This window comes from Elgaria multicarinata, chromosome 6 (genome assembly GCF_023053635.1).
Source record: "Elgaria multicarinata webbii isolate HBS135686 ecotype San Diego chromosome 6, rElgMul1.1.pri, whole genome shotgun sequence".
Lineage (NCBI taxonomy): Eukaryota > Metazoa > Chordata > Lepidosauria > Squamata > Anguidae > Elgaria > Elgaria multicarinata.
Genome location: NC_086176.1, coordinates 2,740,742 through 2,762,756, shown reverse-complemented (window position 1 = coordinate 2,762,756; position 22,015 = coordinate 2,740,742). Strand labels below are relative to the sequence as shown.

Genomic DNA, 22,015 nt, shown 5'->3' with positions numbered 1-22,015 from the left:
CATCAGGCACCCTCGACCAGCATGGGCTCAGGGCCAGGTCCTGGGTCTGGCATACGCTGCTCCCCCAGAGAGTGCCCATCCTGCTGTTCAGCGCTTCATTCAGACAGACAAGCGTCAATGTTGAGGCAGAGGATGATGAAGGCAGGTAATGCAACCAGCAGGCTTACTTGGGCCAACTCATCCTTGATGTGGGGGTGCAGACCCAGCTGGAAATAAAACCTCTGGGTAGCCTCATTCCACATGGTGTCTGCCGCAAGGCAACGGAACTCAGCGATGGATCGTGGCCCTTGCCGCAGTGTCTGCAGGGCCAGCTCAGAGGAATGGACCCCATTATGGTGCCCGAATATGCCCTCCAGAGCTTGTATAAAGCCGTTAAGGTTCCCCAGTAACGGGTCGTTGCCCTCGAGGTATGGAGAGACCCAAGTGAGAACGGGGCCAGAAAGCAGACCGATTACGAGACAAACATGGCTCCGCTTCTGGACAGGTTTAGAAGAGCAACTGGCACTGGTTCACGAACACTCAAAGAGCCTTCCGTTCCCCGTTGAATCGCACAGGTACTGGAGCGGCTGGCACTGGGCGAGGGGATGGTGGGACTGCCGCTCGGGCAACTCACAGGGATTGCAGCTCAGCATGGAGTGTATTCACCTGGACCTGCAAGGCGTGCAGTACCCCAGAGAAATCCCTGGCTTGGGCACCATCCATGTTGTTCCCGGTCAGGGCATGGTGTTTCGGGCCACAGCAAACTGTCAGGGTCTGGGGCATGGGCAGCAAGACTTCAGCGCGGGAACACCACAGCCAGGATGGATGGTGGTGGAACCGGCAAACAGAGTCCAGGCAGGGCCAGAGGCAAAAGGCAAGGTCCAGAGGCAAGCAAGGTTCGGAGTCCAGAGGCAAACAAAGTTCAAGTAGGGCCGGAGGCAAAAGGCATAGTCAGGAGAAACAGAAGGTCAGGCACAGCCAGGTCCAGGATTTGTAGGCACAGGAGATCGTGTTGCTGTGGCAAAGCTGGAGTGGAAATGCCGTTCTTATATAGTCCTTTCCTGGCTGCTCCCAGCTGGTCAGCATCAGCCCACCTCTGAGTGCTCAATGATATGAGCCTGGATCCTGCAACTACTCTGTGGCCAGCAAGATGCACTGTGGCTGCCAGGTGTTGCTGCAGAACAGAACCTGACACACTGGGTCTATAAGAAGGCTCTTAAAACACAGGCAGTGGCCAGAGGGCTGTCTATATGCAGCCAAAGCCCCACAGTGGCTACAAATTAGGGTTGTGCACGGACCACCCGATCCACTCCAGATCCTGATCTGCAAATTCCAGATCAGGTTCACTCCACCCTGCATTGATCCACCTATGGTCCGTTCCACTTCACTGCGGAGCTCCGGATCCGAATCGGAGCTCCATTTCCCCCCCATAAACTTGCATTGAAATCCAAACACCTGTAACTTTTTTCTGTTAATGTTAGAAACCTCAAAATCACCATCATGAGAGCTTATCCATGTGTTCAACTTCATGCCCAGTTGGAAGCAAATACTGGGCTCCGGTATTTTTTGGGACATTTTTGAAAATCCTACACCCCATTTTCAGAAATTGGATTTACTTTGACAGTTTTATAGATACAAACTTGCAAATGGGTACCTTCACAGATGCCACCTAGATCCACATTCATGGCAAGTTTCAAGCCAATCCAAGTATGCCCTGATTTTTAGCGATTTTTAAAAACATTTTACGCATCACCCCTAAACCCAATTCACACCCCTTTCGATATCTCTGTCAGTTTTCACGTTAGAAACCTCAAAATCACCACCATGAGAGCTTATCCATGTATCCACCTTCTTGCCCAGTTGGAAGCAAATCCAAGGCTCCAGTGATTTTGGGGGAATATTTGAAAATCCCCCACCCCATTTTCAGAAATCCAAATATCTCAGGGATTTTTAAAGCTGCAGACAGCTAAATGGGCTTTCCTTATTCATGGCCATTTCGAAGGAAATCCCAACATGCCATGAATTGGGGAGTATTTAATGATAAACCTAGATATGAATCTTTTTCCACACTTCAAAAATGTACTTGGAACTTCAAGAAGTCTAAACAGGATGAGCGCAGGAAAAACTAATCCCCTGAGTCAAAGCAAGACATGCACAAACCGTCCCTGTGAGGTGGGTACAGAGGAGGAGAGGCAGCAGCAGGCAGCGGCTATGCCCTGGCCTGAAGCACTGGGAGGAAGCATGCAAGCGGCTTGTGGGGCTGACCCACACAGCCCATCTACATCTCCCAGGCACTAGGAGGGCAGAGAGGCAGGCAGAGAGGTGCTACACACACACACACACACACTGTGCCATAGATCTATGGGGAAGTAAGTCCCAGGCAGCAGATCCCAATACCCCACAAAGACAGCACCCAGGCGGAGGCAGGAAGGCGGGCATGCAGCAGACATTTCTGGTGGCACAAGTAAGTGACCCAAGGATTGTTTCCACATTTCCAGGCCATCAAAGCCAGTAATGCAAACCAGCCCTGTGAGGCAGGAACAGCACAGAGAGATGCCTTTTACATCCCATAACTAATAGGGGGCTAGGAGGATAAAAGTAAACCTTTGTCTTCCTTGCTTCAGAGTTGATTGACTGTACTGTGATCACACAGCCATTAGTAAACAATGTTAAAAATAGCAGTACTAGTAATATTAATAATAATAATAATCACAACCACAAGAAGCAGTTGAACCACAATGAAAGCCTGCCTGACTTCACTGAAGAGGGAAAGCCAGGAGAGCTTGGGCTATGGGGTGGTATATAAATTAAATAAATAAATAAATAAATAAATAAATAAATAAATAAACACAAGAGGGATGGAATTAAAGCAGCAGTGTTGCTGAATCACAACAACAACAAGAAGAATTTTTTTAAAAAAGGCTATGTCTGTCTTTTACCAGTAAGAGGAATGTGCCCAGGGGGAGAGGGAACCGTTGTGCCAATTTGATTGGTCCTGTCTAGGTACCAATCTTTGAGAAGCTGCATCACACTTCAACTCATGGTGCTCCTTGGCTTCTCCAATGGCTAACCTTTGGAGGGTTCTGATGACCCTCCAAGGGCAGGAGTGTGCACTGGGCACATCCACATGCCCTATGGACCTCATCCCCTTGCACCACATCTATTCAGTTTAGGCATGTGCTCCGCTCCGATTAGAAGTGTAGAAGCAGTAGCGAATTGGCCTGCTCCGCCTTGCCCAGAGGCGGAGTAGAAGCGGGCCGCGGACCCCTAGAAGCAAGGCGAAGAGAAGCGCCCAAATTCTTGTGCTCAGAGAGTCGTGGATGGGGGTCATTTTGAGACTACTCTCACCTCTCTGCATCGTGCGGATCGCGTGCTATATTTTTTAAAAAAATCAGGTACATTTACAATACAAACGGTAGGGTAAACCGGCTGTGGCGGTGAGGTTTATTTGAAGCGATGACAGGCACATTCAACTCCCAATCCTGATGAGAATTGATCACCTCATGAAGCATCATCCTCCAATCCCAGCGTTTGAGGCGGGGACTAAGCCAGAGTCACCCTCACAGTCGGAGAGCTCTCAGCCTCTTGTGGGTTTAGCGTTCGTTGGGAGAGGGTCTACTTAGTGAGCTGCTGCTGTGTACTTTGGAGATAGATTAGGACTTTAGCTTGGTGCGTGTGTTTGTTTGCTTCTTTCTGACTTTTAGCTTAGTTTGCTCTGTGTTTTTCCCTTACTTTGATTTAATATAAACTTTATTTTTTAATTTTGGAGTGTGTGTTTGGTTGGTTGGTTGGTTGTCCCCCCCTCCCCTCTCTTAAAGCCTGATTGTGTTTGATCTTCCTTCTGCTTTTGTGAAAGCTTTTTTTTTGAAAGCATACACACACTTCTTGTCCCATTTCCCTACATTTATTAGTAATATTCTTAAACATATTCTTATATTCTTATACATATTCTTAGTAGTATATTAGTATATTCTTATACATATTATTAGTAGTATTAATATTTTATTCTTCTTATACATATTAGTAGTAGTGTTTGGTTGGTTCGTTTCCCCCCCTCCCCTCTCTTAAAGCCTGATTGTGTTTCCTTCTATCTATATACCAAAAAATACCAAAAAATACCAAAAAAATATTATTCTCTTTTTCTTCTCTGTGTAACTTGGACTGTGAGTGTGCTGCGTGTGCACTGCTTTTGTGAAGTGCAACAGCCACAGATTGAGCATTTTGGGGAAAGCATACACACACTTCTTGTCCCATTTCCCTACATTTATTAGTAATATTCTTAAACATATTCTTATATTCTTATACATATTCTTAGTAGTATATTAGTATATTCTTATACATATTATTAGTAGTATTAATATTTTATTAGTCATCATGAGAAGAGGGAGCAGGCGTGCTGAAAGCAGCAAGGCTCAGGCTGGCACCAGCAGTAAGCAGCAGGCTGCCTCTTTTGCTGTTAAAATCAAACGGGCAACTCCTTGGCTGGCTGCTCCGCAACAGAAGCAGGAGAAGGAGCAGGCAGAGGCACTCTCTTCTGCAACTTGTGCCTGGCGTTCTCTTTTTGAGGGTGGGAATGGGAAAAGTGCCCCTTTACAAGAGGCAGGTGGCATTAGAGGAGGAGGAGTAGGAGTATCCCCAACTCCTTCATTATCCTTTGAGCCCACGAGCCCGCTGATGGACCTAGACAAGGTCCTCAGCACAGTGGAGGGGGAGGAGGAGGAGGTGTTGGTCTTCCAGGATGTGGGGGCTGAGGAGGAGCAGCAGCAGGCCGAGGCTCTCTCCCCAGTCTCATCCCACCCCTCTTCCGCTGCTACCCCTGTTTCTGTGGCAACACCTGAGAGCTCAGGCGGGCAATTGGTGGTGTCACCACGGAAGCGAAAGACAAGCATAGTGTGGGACCACTTTGAGGTGGGAGCGGATCCCCGCTTTGCTGTCTGTCGCCACTGCAAACTCACCCTAAGCAGGGGTTCATCTACAGGGCATTATGGAACCAGCAGCATGAAGATGCATCTTCAGAGGCAGCACCAGTCGGTCTTGCTGGGGAAAGAGGCGGGCAAGGCGACTGGTTCCAGGGGAAAGCTGAAGGCTGCTGCTGGCACTGCCACTCTAAGCTCTCCATCTCCCATCCCCACAAGGGTTAGGCAGGCAACCCTGCCGGAAATGGGGTGGGGGAAGTATGGACCCACAAGATGGCGTTTTCCAACGCCCACCCAGATCGCCACCTGCATCGGTGAGATGGTGGCGTTGGACGACCAGCCATTCAGCCTCGTCGACAACGCAGGCTTCAAGAGGCTGATGGCGCTTGTGGTGCCATACTATAAGCTGCCGTGTTGCACCACCCTGAGCAGGCGGGTGGTGCCTTCCTTGTACCGTTCCTGCAGGGAGTTAGTGCTGGGTCGTCTGTGCCAGGCAGAGGCACGGATGGTGCACTTCACCTCAGACATTTGGTCCAGTGAGGGTGGAGTGCACGCTTACCTGTCCCTGACGGCACACTGGTGGGCAGCCGTGGGGCAGGAAGCATCCAGCACTAGAGGGACTGGCAAGGAGGGCTACTGCTGGGCCCTCCTCCACACGCAAGTGATGGACCAGTCCCACACGGCAGCGGAGATTACGGATGCCATGAACCGCATGGTGGATGGGTGGCTAGCTGGGCAGAAGGTCACCCGCGGTTACATGGTGACGGACGGGGGAGCCAATATGGTGAAGGCGGTGTGCGACGGCGGATTCGAGGGCATCCGCTGCATTGCGCATGTCTTGAACCTGGTGGTGAGGGATGGCCTTGGGATGGGCAGCAAGGCCAACCTCGGTCCCCTGTCCGGTATCCGTAACCTCCTGGAGAGCTGCAGAAAGGTGGCAGGCCATTTCCATCACAGTGTCAAGGGCAGTCGCTTGCTGCGGCAGAAGCAGGAGGAGTTGAATCTCCCGCAGCACAGGCTAGTGCAAGACGTGGTGACACGCTGGAATTCCACCTACCTGATGCTGGAGCGTATGGTGGAGCAACAGCGTGCCATCCACGACTTGTTCAGGGTCAGGGACATGGGTGTCCACCCAGCCCTGGGCAAGCAGCAGTGGGACGCCATGTCCCAGCTGGTGGCGGTCCTCAAGCCGTTCCTTGAGGCCACCGAGACCCTGAGCACTAGCTCTGCCCTCCTTAGCCAGGTGATCCCTGTATGCAGGCATCTCCAGGAACAGATGGGCGAGTTTCTGGAGTACAGGGATCCCGTCACCGGCAGGCGCTTCGAGCCCGAGGTCCGCGAAGCAGTGACCAGGCTGAGAGACGGCCTGACGCGGAGGCTGGAGCCCATCCAAACAGACAGGGTCCACATGTTGGCAGCCATGTGCGACCCTCGTGTGAAGGATGGGCTTTGTGGGCCAAATACCAGGCAGCACTGGGTGGAAATGCTGGTGGGTGAAGTGCGGGCGGCACGGGCCAAGAGGGTGGGGCAGAGTGAGGCAGAGGAGCAGGCCACCACTCCCCGCAGCAGCACCAGCAGCAGCAGCAGCCGCCTCACCTGCATCCCTCCCAGCAGGAGCACAGGCCAGGGGATTTGGGCACAGGCTCTGCACGCCGTGGTTGGGCAGAGACCCTCCCCAGCCACCGGCCAGGATAACGCTGCAACCGCCGTGCAGCGTTACCTGGCAGAGCCCATGGAGGAGTGCACCATGGACCCCCTGGCCTACTGGCCAGACCTGGCGCGGGTGGCCATGGATCAACTCAGCTGCCCACCCACCAGTGTTCCAAGCGAGAGGGTGTTCTCTATGGTGGGCGACATAGTGACCCCTCACCGCTCTCGCTTGGAGCCGGACTTGGTGGAGCAGCTGGTCTTTCTGAAGGGCAATCTGCCCCTGCTGGGATACCCCACCCTCAAGCCCTCATGGGAGTGACAGGCAGGCTCCCCTCTCTTTAATTCCACCCCTCCTTCAGTTGGCAGGCAGACTACAGTTCAGGCAGGCAGGCTTTTTCTTCTTCTTCTTCTTCTTCTTCTTCTTCTTCTTATTATTATTATTTAGTGGCTGTGTTTCAGTTCACAACATCAACTCTGAATCATTCGATTCGTCTCTCTCAGTAAGGTCATGCCTTCTTCGTCTTACATACAGGCAGGCAGACTGTAGTCCTTCTACAATTCAGTTCACTCCGTCAAATTCAGGCTATCTCTTCCTTACTACCACAGTAGACGACGTAGCAGGCACTGCCAGGCTGAATATTCCCCAGAATACTTCCTGCCTGGTGGGGATCATGAGCCTCTACAAAAGCTGTAGGCAGAGTTTGTCACCGTGTGTGTGTGTGTGTGTGACTGTGAGGGCAAAGCACCGCACTTGAGTTCATTTCATTTCTGTGGCGTCCGGTACAGCTTAGTCAACTCATCCGGATAGTTTTCCACCCAGTTCCAAAAGACTCCATGATTGACTGCACGTGTTTGGGTGAGGTGCAAGCAGGGGGCAAGGCAATGCCTGGCACCACCACCACTAGCCAGGCTGCCTCTCTCCAGCAGTCCACGGGTCGCCCTTTGGAGTGCCCTGGCAGTGGAAGACGTACTCCCTGATCCAGAAGTATGGTTTTGAGAAGCAAGCTGTCACTTCAACTCATGAGCCTCTGTGCAAAAGCTGTCATTGTGTGTGTGGTTGCGAGTGTTACTGCAGCTGCCTATCTTGCTGCGAAAATGAAACAGGAGAGTCCTCGCCTTTGAGAAGCAACCTTTCACTTCAACTCATGGAAGTCATTGACTTCAGCACAGCCACTACATAGAGGCTGTGGTCCTCCAGGATGTGGGTGACTCGATCAGTGTGCTGATTTTGAGAAGCAACCTTTCACTTAAACTCATTCACTTCCCCAATTGAGGGAGGTACTCCAGCAGTCGACCGATCTCCCATAGCACAGCCACTTAGTGCGTACGGACAGTTTAAGTTTTCTGAGAAGTGAGCTCTCACTTCAACTCATGACAGCCATTGACTTCACCACAGCCACTCCTGTGGATGCTGTGGTCCTCCAGGATGTGGGTGAGGATTAGTCGCAGAAGCTGGTCGAGCTTCTCTCCCCAGTGTTGTCCCACCCCTCTTCCACTGTAACCCCCTTTTTGAGAAGCAAGCTGTCACTGAAAGCCATAGACTTCCGAAGCCACCTTTCACTTCAACTCATTGACTTCCCCTTTGAGAAAAAGCTAAGCTCCAGTAATGCACCGTTTGTCCGTGGGACAGCTCTCGTAGGAGAAGCTGCAGTGCATACGCAGCAGTGCCATGGCTTTGAGAAGCCGAGACCCATCCCAGCCACCGGGAACCGGAGGAAAACTCCAGCAGTCCACGGGTCGCCCTTTGGATAGCTCGGGGATCAAATGGAGTACTTGATCTGTGTGCTGATTTTGAGAAGCAACCTTTCACTTAAACTCATTCACTTCCCCAATTGAGAGAGGTAAACTCCAGCAGTCCACGGGTCGCCCTTTGGAGGGCTCAGCAGCAACGTTATTCCTCCAAGCATGCACACAAATCTTCCATACTCAAAGTAACTGCTTCAATAACTAGTAGCTCCTTTTTGCCCGCCTGCCCGCCTGCCTGCCCATGCCCGCCTGACCGGGAGCCATCCTTGTGAGGTAGCTGGATCTGCTGGGACTCACTCCCCCAGAGATCTATGGCATACCTGTGCAAGGTACCAGCTCCTTTGTGCCCACCGGCCCAAGCCTGCCCGCCTGCCCGACCACCTGCCTGCCTGCCTGCCTGCCCATGCCCGCCTGCCCGGGAGCCGTCCTTGTGAGGTAGCTGGATCTGCTTGGACTCACTCCCCCAGAGATCGATGGCATACCTGTGCAAGGTACCAGCTCCTTTGTGCCCACCGGCCCATGCCTGCCTGCCCATGCCCGCCTGCCCATCACTCCCCAATTGAGGGAGGTTAACTCCAGCAGTCCATGGGTCGCCCTTTGGAGAGCTCAGGGATCAGATGCACTATTCGTGATCCAGTCTGGTGATTTTGAGAAGCAAGCTGTCACTTCAACTCATGGACTTCCCCTATGTGCGCGAGCCAAGCTCCAGCAGTCGACCGATCTCCCATAGCACAGCCACTTAGTGCGTACGGACAGTTTAAGTTTTCTGAGAAGTGAGCTCTCACTTCAACTCATGACAGCCATTGACTTCACCACAGCCACTTCTCGGTGGATGCTTTGGTCCTCCAGGATGTGGGTGAGGAGGATTAGTTGCAGCAGCTGGTCGAGCTTCTCTCCCCAGTCTCATATGGAGCAATTAAAGTTATCTGAGAAGTGAGCTCTCACTTCAACTTCAGACACTTGAGCACAGCCCCTACGGTGGAGGCGCAGCTGGCCGTGCCTCTTTCCCTGGTCTCGTCCCACCCCTCTTCCGCTGTAACCCCTCTTTGAGAAGCAAGCTGTCACTCACTTCAAGTCATGGACTTCTGAGAAGTGAGCTCTCACTTCAACTCATGAGAGTCATTGACTTCACCACAGCCACTCCTGTGGATGCTCTGGTTTGCCAGGATGTGTAGCAGCAGCTGGTCGAGCTCCTCTCCCCAGTGTTGTCCCACCCCTCTTCCGCTGTAACCCCCTCTTTGAGAAGCAAGCCGTCAGTTCAGTTTATTTACTTCCCCAATTGCGGGTGGTACTCCAGGAGTCCACCGATCTCCCGTAGCACAGCCACTTAGTGCGTACGGACAGTTTAAGTTTTCTGAGAAGTGAGCTCTCACTTCAACTCGTCTTGTAGTGCGCCGAGTTGAGCACAGCCACTACAGTGGATGCACCTGCCTGCCTTCCTGGGAGCTGTCCTTGTGAGGTAGCTGGATCTGCTGGGACTGACTCCCCCGCAGATCTATGGCTTACTTGTGCAAGGTACCAGCTTTTCTGGGCCCGCCAACCCATGCCTGCCTGCCTGCCTGCCTGTCTGCCCGCCTCCCCCGGGGTGCTGCTGTGGTGGCACATCTGCCAGGACTGACTCCTCGCCTGCTCTGCCTGCCTGGTGCCTGGGAGATGGGCTTTGCAGTTCGTGCCCAGCACCCTCCGGCACGCTTGCTCCCAGTCATCCTCCTCTGTGCCCCTCAATGCGTAACTGCTGGCTTAGAAAGAAACAACCAGCCATCTTTGCCTCACTTGCTCCTTGCGCCCGCTTACGGGTTGGTTTGCTATGTGTTAGTGCTGCCTGCCTGCCTGCCTGCCTGCCTGCCTTCTCTCCCTTCTCGCCTTCCCTCCCTTCTCCCTCACCATCGCAGGGATGGTGTATGTGTCTTGCTTTGACTCAGGGGAGAAGTCCTTCCTGCGCTCACTTAGACTTTATCAAGTTCAATAATCCATTTTTCAAATGTGGAAGAAGATTTAGGGTTATCTCGTGGCATGTTGGGATTTCCTTTGAACTGGCCCCATTGAGCTGTCTGCATTGCAACTTTAAATCCCTGACATACTGGAGTGCCTGATTTTCAAAACTTCCCCTAACATCAGGGAATGATGGGATTGCCTTGAAACTTGGTGTCCATGGGGACACATGGGTAAGCTGTCATGGGACCAAAGGATAGGTTTCTGACGTGCAAATTGATGTAGTTGTAGAATGGGACAATTTGGGGTGAGTTAAGCCGCGCCAAAAATCAGGGGATGATGGGACTGCCTTGAGTCTGGGCGTCCATGTGGACACATGGATAAGCTGTCATGGTGGTGAGTTTGAGGTTTCTAACGTGCAAATTGACAGAGCTATCCCAAGGGGTCTGAATGGGGTGCCCGATTTTCATAAATTCCCCAGAAATCAGGGGATGATGGGATTGCCTTGAAACTTGGCATCCATGTGGACACATGGATAAGCTATCATGGTGCCGAGTTTGAGGTCTCTAACATGCAAATTGACGTAGTTGTAGAATGGGACAATTTGGGGTGAGTTAAGCCGCGCCAAAAATCAGGGGATGATGGGACTGCCTTGAGTCTGGGCATCCATGTGGACACATGGATAAGCTGTCATGGTGCCGAGTTTGAGGTTTCTAACGTGCAAATTGACGGAGCTATCCCAAGGGGTCTGAATGGGGTGCCCGATTTTCAAAAATTCCCCAAAAATCAGGGGATGATGGGATTGCCTTGAAACTTGGCATCCATGTGTATATGTCCATGAGGTGTCATGGTGCCAAACGTGAGGTTTCTAACTTGAACAGAAAAAAAGTTGTTTACTTTTTTAGCTTTCAATGCAACCCTATGGGGGGGAAACGGAGCTCTGATCCGGATCCGGAGCTCCGAGCGGAGCGGAGCGGAAATGGGCGGAGTGGGGGCAGGGTGAAGTGGCCCGATCCGAAAATCACGGATCTGGAAGTGAAGCGGAGCAGGGGGTCCGTGCACACCCCTAATTCAGTTGTTCACCAAGGTTAGGGTGGGTAGCAGTGCTGTGTTTCCTATCTGTTATTTATTTACTTAGTAGTATATGATTTAAGGTTGTGCTTGTGCATTTGGTGGGGCTACTGTTTCAAAAAACACTGGAAAAAGTCTGTTCAGACAAAGAAAGAAAAGTTACCCAGTATCCCAAGTTACTAAGTATCTCGTTTTGCTTATTCCCCCCCCCCCCAACATTGGGATTGGAGGATGCTTCATCAGGTGATCACGATTGGGAGTTGAATCTGCCTCTCATCGCTTAAAAAAAACCTTACCCCCTCCTGCTTTTAGCCGTTCTAAACTAATTAATTGCAAGCAAACCGCACGATGAAAGAGTCTGAAAATCGCCACAAATGACCCCCAACCACCACTCTCTAAGCACAGTGACTTTCAGGGATGTGAGTTTCAAAACAAAAAAAGTTATACGCTAATCTTTTCTGCAATCCAATCTTATGAGGAAAAATATCCAAAATGGCAGGCAGAGAGCTCTGCGAAAAGCGGATCGCTCTGCTTGTGGTCGCTTCTCTTCACTATGCTTCGCTAGCCCCCCGACTTGCTTCTCCTCTGCCTATAACAGAGGCGAAGCCCCCAATTTGCTATTGCTCCTCCGAACCGAAGAGAAGCAGATCACAGCCCTACTGCAAATCAGTTATATGATGCAGACACAGATTTGTTAGATCAATGTTCTTTTCACCCAAGGACGAAATCCAAACAGCCTTTAAGCACGACTCCACCATTCCAGCGACAGAGGGTTCAAAAGCGCTTTATTGATTAGTAATCAAGGCCTGGTCTCTTCAAAGGGAGCAATCAGACAAGAGACATTGGGAATTCAGCACAGCATTTGAGCCTGCAAGGGGCAGGGCCCAGTAGCAGCATTAACCAATCAGAACATAACACTGGGGCATAGCTAATTATGCTAAACAATTCTCTCTGTTCTATAAACAATACCTTTGGCCTTACAGTAAGTTACAGAAAGTTAACTTTGACACAGGAATACTAGAGCCGGAGCTCTTGTTTATATTAGATAAGACAGATAATCAAGGTCATCCATTTACTTACTTGCAAGATTTATACACTGCCTAATCACCAAGTTTCTTTGGCTAGTTTACAGTAAAAATGTAAGAACATTTTTAAAAAGTAGTAAATTACAAAGACTAAAACAGAACAAAACCAGAAACACCATAAAAAACAAAATCAAGCTAACAACAGGAGATAACAGTGCAAAGAATTTTTTAAAATGTTAAGATTGAAAAGCTTGGTAAAATAAAAAGACAATGGCTCAGTTCAGACATTTCTCTACGCAGTGGGAGAACTCCACTCAATGGGTGAGAGTTTGTAGAGGGCACTCACCACACAATATGTCCTAACTCCACCATTGTGTGACTCTGGGCTACACTGTGGAGTTGAGCAAAAGGCAACACAATGTTTGATTGACAGTTCCTCCACCTTCATCCCCCCCCCAATCCTCCTGATGGTATCCCATCAGCCATTGCTGCAAAAAAAAACCACAACAACAATCCCTCTCCTAGGGCAGCACTCGCTCCTTTCACCGCTCTTCACAGAGAGCTCTGTAGCCAGTGAGTCAACTTCATGGGAAACTCCACAGAGCCCTCCACACAACACAATGGTTGTGCAGGAACTCTCCTTGCACATCATGGATATTCAGCGTGGAGTGTTTTTGCAATGCGAATCTGGTCACCTATAGAGTAGATAAGTCCAGATGATTCAAGGATATAACAAGCCACTTGGAAATTAAATATGTTTAAAAAGTCTTCTTGCCATTTCAGCGTATTTCTACATGAGTCTTTTATACTGCATCTTTACTGGGGCTTCTGCTTTTGGATTATGCTTCTGCTTCTGCTTCAGCTTCTGCTTCTGCTTCTGCTTCTGAAGGAGCTAGCAGAAGAACTCTCAGAACCTTTGTTTATTATCTTTGCAAAATCATGGAAGACGGATGAGGTGCTGGACGACTGGAGGAGGGCTAACGTTGTCCCTATCTTCAAAAAGGGCAAAAAGGAGGAACCTGGGAACTACAGACCAGTCAGTCTGACATCCATCCCTGGGAAAATTCTGGAGCAGATTATAAAGAAGTCAGTCTGTAAACACCTTGAAATCAATGTGGTGATCACTAGAAAACAACATGGATTTGTCAAGAACAAATCCTGTCAGACAAATTTGATCTCATTTTTTGATAAGGTAACCTCCCTTGTGGACCATGGGAATGCTGTGGACATCATATATCTTGACTTCAGCAAAGCTTTTGACAAAGTACCACATGACATTCTGATTAACAAACTAGCTAAAAGTGGGCTAGATGGAACAACTATTAGGTGGATTCACAGTTGGCTACAGAATCGGACTCAAAGAGTACTTATCAATGGAACCTTCTCAAACTGGGGAGAGGCAACGAGTGGGGTACCGCAGGGTTCAGTCCTGGGCCCAGTGCTCTTCAACATTTTTATTAATGATTTGGACGAGGAGGTGCAGGGAACGCTGATCAAATTTGCAGATGACACAAAATTGGGTGGGATAGCTAATACCCTGGAAGAGAAAACAAACTTCAAAGTTATCTTGATAGGCTAGAGTGCTGGGCTGAAAACAACAGGATGAAATTTAATAGGGATAAATGCCAAGTTCTACATTTAGGAAATAGAAACCAAATGCACAGTTACAAGATGGGGGATACTTGGCTCAGCAATACTACAAACGAGAAGGATCTTGGAATTGTGGTAGATTGCAAGCTGAATATGAGCCAACAGTGGTATATGGTTGCAAGAAAGGCCAATGCTATTTTGGGCTGCATTATAGAAGTATAGCTTCCAAATCACGTGAGGTACTGGTTCCTCTCTATTCGGCCCTGGTTAGGCCTCATCTAGAGTACTGTGTCCAGTTCTGGGCTCCACAATTCAAGAAGGATGCAGACAAGCTGGAGCGTGTTCAGAAGAGGGCAACCAGGATGATCAGGGATCTGGAAACAAAGCCCTATGAAGAGAGACTGAAAGAACTGGGCATGTTTAGCCTGGAGAAGAGAAGATTGAGGGGAGACATGATAGCACTCTTCAAATACTTAAAAAGTTGTCACACAGAGGAGGGCCAGGATCTCTTCTCGATCCTCCCAGAGTGCAGAACACGGAATAATGGGCTCAAGTTAAAGGAAGCCAGATTCCAGCTGGACATCAGGAAAAACTTCCTGACTGTTCGAGCAGTGCGACAATGGAATCAGTTACCTATGGAGGTTGTGGGCTCTCCCACACTAGAGGCCTTCAAGAGGCAGCTGGACAAGCATCTGTCGGGGATGCTTTAGGGTGGATTCCAGCATTGAGCAGGGGGTTGGACTCGATGGCCTTGTAGGCCCCTTCCAACTCTGCTATTCTATGATTCTATGGATTCTTTACAGGACTCACATTATACATGCTTTTTTCTGGGGGGTATCTTTCTCTGCCTTTCTATACGTTTCTTTACACAGCCATTGGAAATTCCTGTAAGCTAAAAATCTAATGTATACCCTGGAATTTTATATGCCAAAGTAGGGAAAGCTTTTCCAGAGAACTCCCCACATTATATGTGTTTTAATTTGCTGATTAGTTCAAAAATGTCTTTCTTATTACACCTCTATTTAAGAGTTATTTTATGTACTCTCCCAAAACAATGGTTCAGGTAATTCTCTCTCTCCAATATCATGTATAGTATATAGATGGAGGCAAATAATTTATTTTGCATTTATGCAATTTCCATGTCTTCTTTCAGTATTTCTTTTCTACATTATTTATAAAAAGATCCCACTGCCTTTTGTGCTAGTTTCCTGTTTCTGATGCATATTTAAATGTAAAATTTACATTTGGTTTGGTATTGTCTTTTCACCTTTTATAGCATCTATGACTCTGCTATTTATTTAACCTTGCTGGCATCTTTTTGACTTTGTTTCCTTTCTAATTGACAACACCTCCCATAGCCATTTGAAATAAATAAGATTCCTGAAGGAATTTTTCCCTACTGACTGTCTCTTTCACCTGTCTTTCAACTAATCCTCCAATTTTGAAAAACAAACACACATTTTCTTCTGAAATTAAATAGGACTGTATCAAACTGTATGAACAATTTCCCATTCATTTATGTTTTGAATCCAGTACCATTCAAGTCATTGTTCGCAAGAGATCACTTATTTTTCACTAAATCCTGGGTACCATTCAGGATTGTGTTGTCAGCTCCATAATTAATTGTTCTCAGGCACATAATTTGCTGTGACTAGACATTTTGTCTCTGCACCATGACTTGAATTTACATTGAACCAATCAATCTGAGGATAGTGAGAGCCATCCATTAGAGGAAGATGTCTCCTTTGTCTGCCTCTCAGATTTCTTCCTGCAACTCTAAATCTCCATCAGAACTTTGGTTTGGGAGCAACATTTTGACCCCATTATGTATTATTATTTTGACCTGATGATTCTATAATGAAATTTGTTTCTTCTGCGATTTCTAATTTGTGCCTTTGTTGACATATAGAGCAATGGCACCCCTAATACAACGTATTTTGCACTTCCAATAATTTTTCAATCTAGGCGGTAAATATTTCCTGTTCTTCTCCCAGGGTTCTGATAAGCTCAGTAATGTCATATTATCTGAAAGTAAGTACCATACACTATTTCACTCATCTTGACTTTCAGTCTTCTTGCATTACCATAAAAACACATACATGACATTATCCTTCTTGAATTTTTTTCATGGTGTGTCATTTCTCCTAAGACACAGCCATCTTTTCTATTGTCTGCCATTAGTTTCCTTGTGCTCATTGTCAACCTCTATCCTCTCTACTCTTTATTTATTGCCTGCATTTAGATACCTACTTTCTTTCAAGTCACTCGGGGCTATAAAGCACTAATGACAGTTTAGGACATTTTAGATCATAATGCCCAGAATTTGAGTCCTCCTAAACTGGATGCTATTCAGCTTCTGTTAAACTCTTCTCTATTAGCTTAAAAGCTGCTTTATAATCTTGCTGCCAACACTGATTTTAAGGACCAGCAATAGGGTTTCATTAAAGGAGTTACGGGTACAATCCACCAGGAGGTTACACAACAATGCCCTTTGAAATTAATTAATTGAAACCACACAAGACTGCTACCCTGGAATATTATTTTTTTTAAAGCCTATCCTTTAACAATGGCTCTGACCAAATAAGGGGTTTTCTTGCCTTTGCAGCTTCTGAAGTCCAGCCATGACTTCTGAGAATCAAGGGCCACAGCTAGACCTAAGGTTTATCCTGGGATCATCCAAGGTTCGCTCCTGCCTGAGCACTGGATCCCCTGTGTGTCACCTAGATCAACAGGTTTGAGCCTTGGACGATCCAGGGATAAACTTTAGGTCTAGCTATGGCCATAGTTTTAAAAGCCACACTGCAACCCTCACAGCCCCTGCCTTTGAGCTCCATCACGTTTGCCCTGTTTTGCCCTCAAAGTATCCGCCTTTGTTTCCATAGCATATGAAAGCTTGAGCACTTATACTTTTGCACTTTTACGTTTCATTCATCTTTACACCTTTCCTCTCCTGCACACCAGCGAATCACTGTTGTTCCATTGAGATGCACTCTCAGATCTCCTTTGTACCTTCCCCTACAGTTCATTGGTTTGTGGTAGTTGGACATGTCACCCTCCCTAATAATCAACATGGGGCAACAACATGGTCTTGCACTGCTTTTTCCTAGAAAGTAGCTGCTCTTGTTACTGAACTCACTTCGGGGGAAAACTCTCCTATGTACTTCCGTGGTTATTCCCTGTTGCTTAGGCTACACCGGTTCCCCTCACCCTGTCTGGAGGCTTTGGAGCCTGAACTGGAGAGGGTTGCAGGGTTGTGTAAATCCCATTGATTTCTACTGCATTTACATCCAATTCATACTAAAATCCCATGCATGCTTACCTTTGAGTAAACCCCATTGAACAGAGACAGACTTACTAAAATGGGGTTTACTCAAAGGTAAGCATGCATGGGATTTTAGTATGAATTGGATGTAAATGCAGTTGAAATCAATGGGATTTACTCTTGGGTAAGGTAAGGGAACCAGCAGATCACTACTTTATAAACTTGGAAATGGACAGCTTAGCATCATCAAAGGATCAATCCTTTGCACTTGCAGACTATCAGGAAAAGGGTTTGGGAGGAATTTTAAAAATCCTAAAAAATCAAGGGATGGGCTGATCTCATTGAAACTTGGCATGCTGAAAACTCTACTTAAGAGCTATCACTGTGCCAATTTTGATCTCTTTATCTTTAAACATGAGGGAGCTGTGGGCAAGGAGGGTGCATTTTCCATATTTTTTTAAAGTGAATGAACCCCTGCTCATGCCTAATCAGGAGTAAGAACATAGAGTTAAATGGGACCTCTCTGGGCACTTCCACATCTGTGCATTGTTGTGCTCTTTCAGCTCATGTATCTTTTCACCTGGAGTGCTACTATGCTGGTGAAATTTCCCTCCCTGCCCCTTAGGACAGTTTTACAGGGGAGGAGATGTGAAGGTTTGTTTTACTTGTTTCAAAGGGTGGGCAGATGAACAATCATTTTAACTCATTTCTTTTGTAAAGGTGGTCAGGTCTCCTCTTTTGCTCCAAGGTAACCAAACTGCCTACATCTGAGTAAGTTTGAAAGATAAAGAGATCAAAATTGGAACAATGATATCTCCTAAGGAGGGCTTTAACCACCCCAAGTTTGAATCAGTTCAGTTCAACCCTTGATTTTAAGAATTTTAAAAAATTGAATTAACAAAAAAGATTACATCTGTGTAAATTTTAAATATAAAGAGATAAAAATTGGTACAGTACTAGCTCTAAGTAGAGTTTCAGCATGCCAAGTTTGAATGAAATTGGTCCATCCTTGATTTTTAAGGATTTTTTTTAAATTCCCCCCTTAAATGCTTTTCTGGAAGTTCACAAGTATGGAGGATCACTTTTCCTTTCCATTGATCCTGCGAAGCTGTGCATTGCCAAATTTGTTCCCTTACTCAATAGTAAATCCCATTTATTTCGACTGCATTTACATCCAAGTCATACTAAAATCCCATGCATGGGTTACCTTTGAGTAAACCCCATTGAACAGAGGCAGGCTTGCTAAGGAAATGAAAAGTGATCCTTCATTCTTGTGAACTTCCAGGAAAAGGATTTAGAGCTCCATCACACCAGGCCTGGTATGCAGTTTTTCACTCACATGATGTCATCCAGGTCCTGCTCTCATTTTGCCTCTTACCCTCCATGTTTGGTTTCTTTTTGGAGCTGGGAAAGTCTGGATTATTTTCCCTCCCTCCTCCTTCCCGTGTATTGCTGTCATTGCATTCTATCCGAGCATCCCGTCCTTTGTTGGGGATGTGTGTGTCTAAGGGCAATCTCGCTAACAAAAGAGGAGGGTGGTGCAGTTCTCCACTCAACCATGAAGGTGGAGGGAGAGAGGTCCCATTTAACTCTATGTACTTACTCCTGAGTAGGCATTTTCACCTTAAATGAAATGCAGAAAATGCACCCTCCTTGCTGCAACTCCCTCATTTTTAAAGATAAAGAAATCAAAATTGGCACAGTGATAGCTCTTAAGGAGGGCTTTAGCTACATCAAGTTTGAATCAGATTGGGTCATCCCTTGATTTTAAGGAATTTTTAAAATGAAAATTAAAAATGCTTACATCTGCGTAAGTTTTAAAGATAAAGTGATCAAAATTGGCACAGTGATAGCTCTTAAGGAGGGATTTCAGCATGCCAAGTTGGAATCGCATTGGTTCATCCCTTGATTTTTTAATGAATTTTTTAATTTCCTGCCTTAAAACCATTTTCCTGGCAGTCCACAAGTGCGAAGGATCAATCTTCCATTCCTTTGATCATGCAAAGCTGTGCATCTTCAGGTGCATAAACTACAGATCTGCTGGTTCCCTTACTCAAGGGTAAATCCCATTGATTTCAACTGCATTTACATCCAAGTCATACTAAAATCCCATGCATGCTTCCCTTTGAGTAAACCCCATTGAACAGAGAAAGACTTACTTCTGAGTAAACAGAAGTAAGACCTCAGAAGTAAGCATAGGCTTGCAGAGCACTTCTTTCCCATTTGCTGTTAGACTTAAAAAAAAAAAAGCTTCTGAGTCACCACACTATTAAAAGTCAGTTCTATATGTGTTTACTCATGGATACATGAAGCTGACTTTTGAGCCCATCTCATCCAGTGTTTTCACTAACTAGCAATGGCTTTCAGTAGCCATTATCAAGACAATTTTTACTAGAGATCACAGGGAATAAACATGAAGCTTTTGAATGCAATGTGCTTGCTCCACCACTGAACGATGGTTCTGTCCCCATTTATTTAAACAGAAGCACTTCAAGGCACTTCACAATCATTGCTTTGGATCACAAGGTAAGTAAATGGGAGGAAGGACGTAGTAGGACAGCCTACCCTCCCCTGAAAAGCCTAGGGTAGGGTGGGGTCTCTAGAACAACTTGGGATAGGATGTGTGGGGCTGCCAGCCCCAAATCAGGTAGACTTCCAATTCTAATAATTCTATTTTTATGCATCTTTCCATTCAAGTATCAAATATCTGCTTCCTTTAAGCAAATGAAGCAATATATAAATGTTAATAATAAATAAGAAAATACATAAATAAAATAGTGGGATTCACATGTCAATGCCATTTATCTTCTACTATCCCTATTTTACTTAGGCTTCAGCAGTGGACTGTTACCAATTAGGCTTTGTAATGACATCCCTTGATGGAAAAGCTGATTGACAGTCATGAAAATGCTCCCTCGATCAACATTGCCCTCTCTTGGAAGGTGAAAACACTTTCACACCCTTTTAGAACAGCCTCCCCCATCACTCAAAGAGAGATGCTTTTCACCAGAGTGAAAAATTGTCTTATAAGTTGTCTCTCCCACCTCCCAACCTTCATTTTAACTCAGTCCTTATAAATAAGCTAAGCTCTAAGGTAATACAATGACAGCAACGTCTTCAGGGAGAACTGTTTGCTTGGACGCTTCCCACCAACCTCACCTTCTGCTTGTCATTGTGTTGCAGGGTTCTTTTTTAGTTTCTTCACCCATCGAACGTAAACTCTTGAGACCAGATGTCTTCGAATGCCCTGAAATCTGGAAAGTTAAGTGCTTACACAGCAGTCAAAGTAGACCCCGATGGGGACTATTGCACCCCTGGAGCATTTGACCTGGAGAGGCTCTTCTGGAAAGGCAGCCCAAAGTATACACACGTCAATGAAGTCTGGCCCAACCTCCACATAGGAGATGAGTAAGTTACGCGAACATACATCACAATACAAAAGCCATGGAGATCGCGGCTTGTAATAACTGGATCAGAGTGAAGGGGTATCTCTGACTTCATAACCTTGTGCTGGGCTGTGTACATGCAGGAAGGCAGTGTGTGAATTAGGACAGCCATAGATGAGCTACTAGAGAAGATAGTGTGTGTGTGTGTGAGAGAGAGAGAGAGAGAGAGAAAGCTTAGCAGACATGCAACCAGGGTGTGCGGAGCTTTGCTGCTTTCTGGCACCTGTCCTTGGTAAAGCAAACGCAACTCTATTTCTCCCCATCCCCCATATGTCACAGGTTTGAAAAATGTTAGCGATGCCTTTTAACTATACACAACTAGATTCCAGCACTTCCCCCAGTTTTTGGCATGTTTGATCTCTGAAGGCATGTATGTGCATCTGCAGCACATTGCCTACCAGTTTGCACACTGCAGTTTGCACCTGAAGCCCAGAAGTTGGTGTCAGGCCAAAAGTTTCATCCCCCGTACCTGTTTCCCTCGGATTATCCCCGTAGCGCTACGCTTTCGCGGTTGTTGTTATTTTTGCTACCGGGCGACAGCAATCCTTGGCATACCAGGAAGTGAGTTTAAGGGGGGAAATGTAAAAAATCATTAAAAAATCAACAGATGACCCAATTCAATTCAAATTTGGTATGCTTGAAGCTCTCCCTAATATCTAGGGAGAGCTTCAAGCCAATTTTGGTGTCTTTATCTTTAAAGCTTACGCTTCAAAGCATTTCTTTAAAATCCTGCTCCTGCGCCCCTGCAGAGGCTCGGAAGATACGCTCAAAATGTAGGGGCTTTTTGTTGTTTATTCATTCAGTTGTTTACGGTGAATCTTTTTGCTTTATTGCACAATTAAGGCAGGATGCATGGGAGTACTTCACAATCAAAGCAGATTATAAGGTGGAAAACTTCTGAGTCCTTAGCATGCAATTCGCAGTGATTGCACAGTATAACGCTGGTGTGATAAAGCTCCAACTGTCTATTAAATGCAAGGGGAGAAGGGCAGCTTTCAGCAATGTGAAATAAAGCAGAGGAAGGGGAGAGAGGAGGTGGCCCAAGCAGGTGAGAGTCAGGGGGCTTAACCAGTACAAAAAGGCGTCCCCATCTCACTTGTAACATGTTGGAGAGAATGCCATGGCACAGTAGAGGCACAAGAGTTGCGCCTTAGACAAGGGCAGTGGCGGCTGGGGCTCACTGGGGCTGGCAGGGCTGAGGGCAGGGCAGATACACAATAAATACCCCATTGAGATTGTCAGCGGAGGGCAGAAGAAGATCATGCGTGGCAATTGGCAACTGCAGGCCATGCGGTGGAGCAAATGTCCTCCAATGCAGGGGGTCTTCTCTGCCACAAGTGGTTGGGGGAGAGGCAGAGGGCCACCACCCCATTTGCCCCAAATAAAGAACTTCCTCTG

At 47.1% G+C, this 22,015-nt stretch overlaps 1 protein-coding gene across 1 annotated transcript in view; it reads left to right on the top strand.

Annotated features, from left to right (window-relative positions):
• The window catches only part of DUSP29 (dual specificity phosphatase 29), a 52,123-nt gene that overhangs the window by 11,878 nt on the left and 18,230 nt on the right, over window positions 1–22,015 (top strand). Inside the window, exon 2 of the mRNA XM_063128465.1 lies at window positions 20,355–20,579. Within this exon, the coding sequence (XP_062984535.1) occupies window positions 20,404–20,579 (176 nt within the window). The 5' untranslated portion in view covers window positions 20,355–20,403. The remainder of the gene's footprint in view (window positions 1–20,354; window positions 20,580–22,015) is intronic.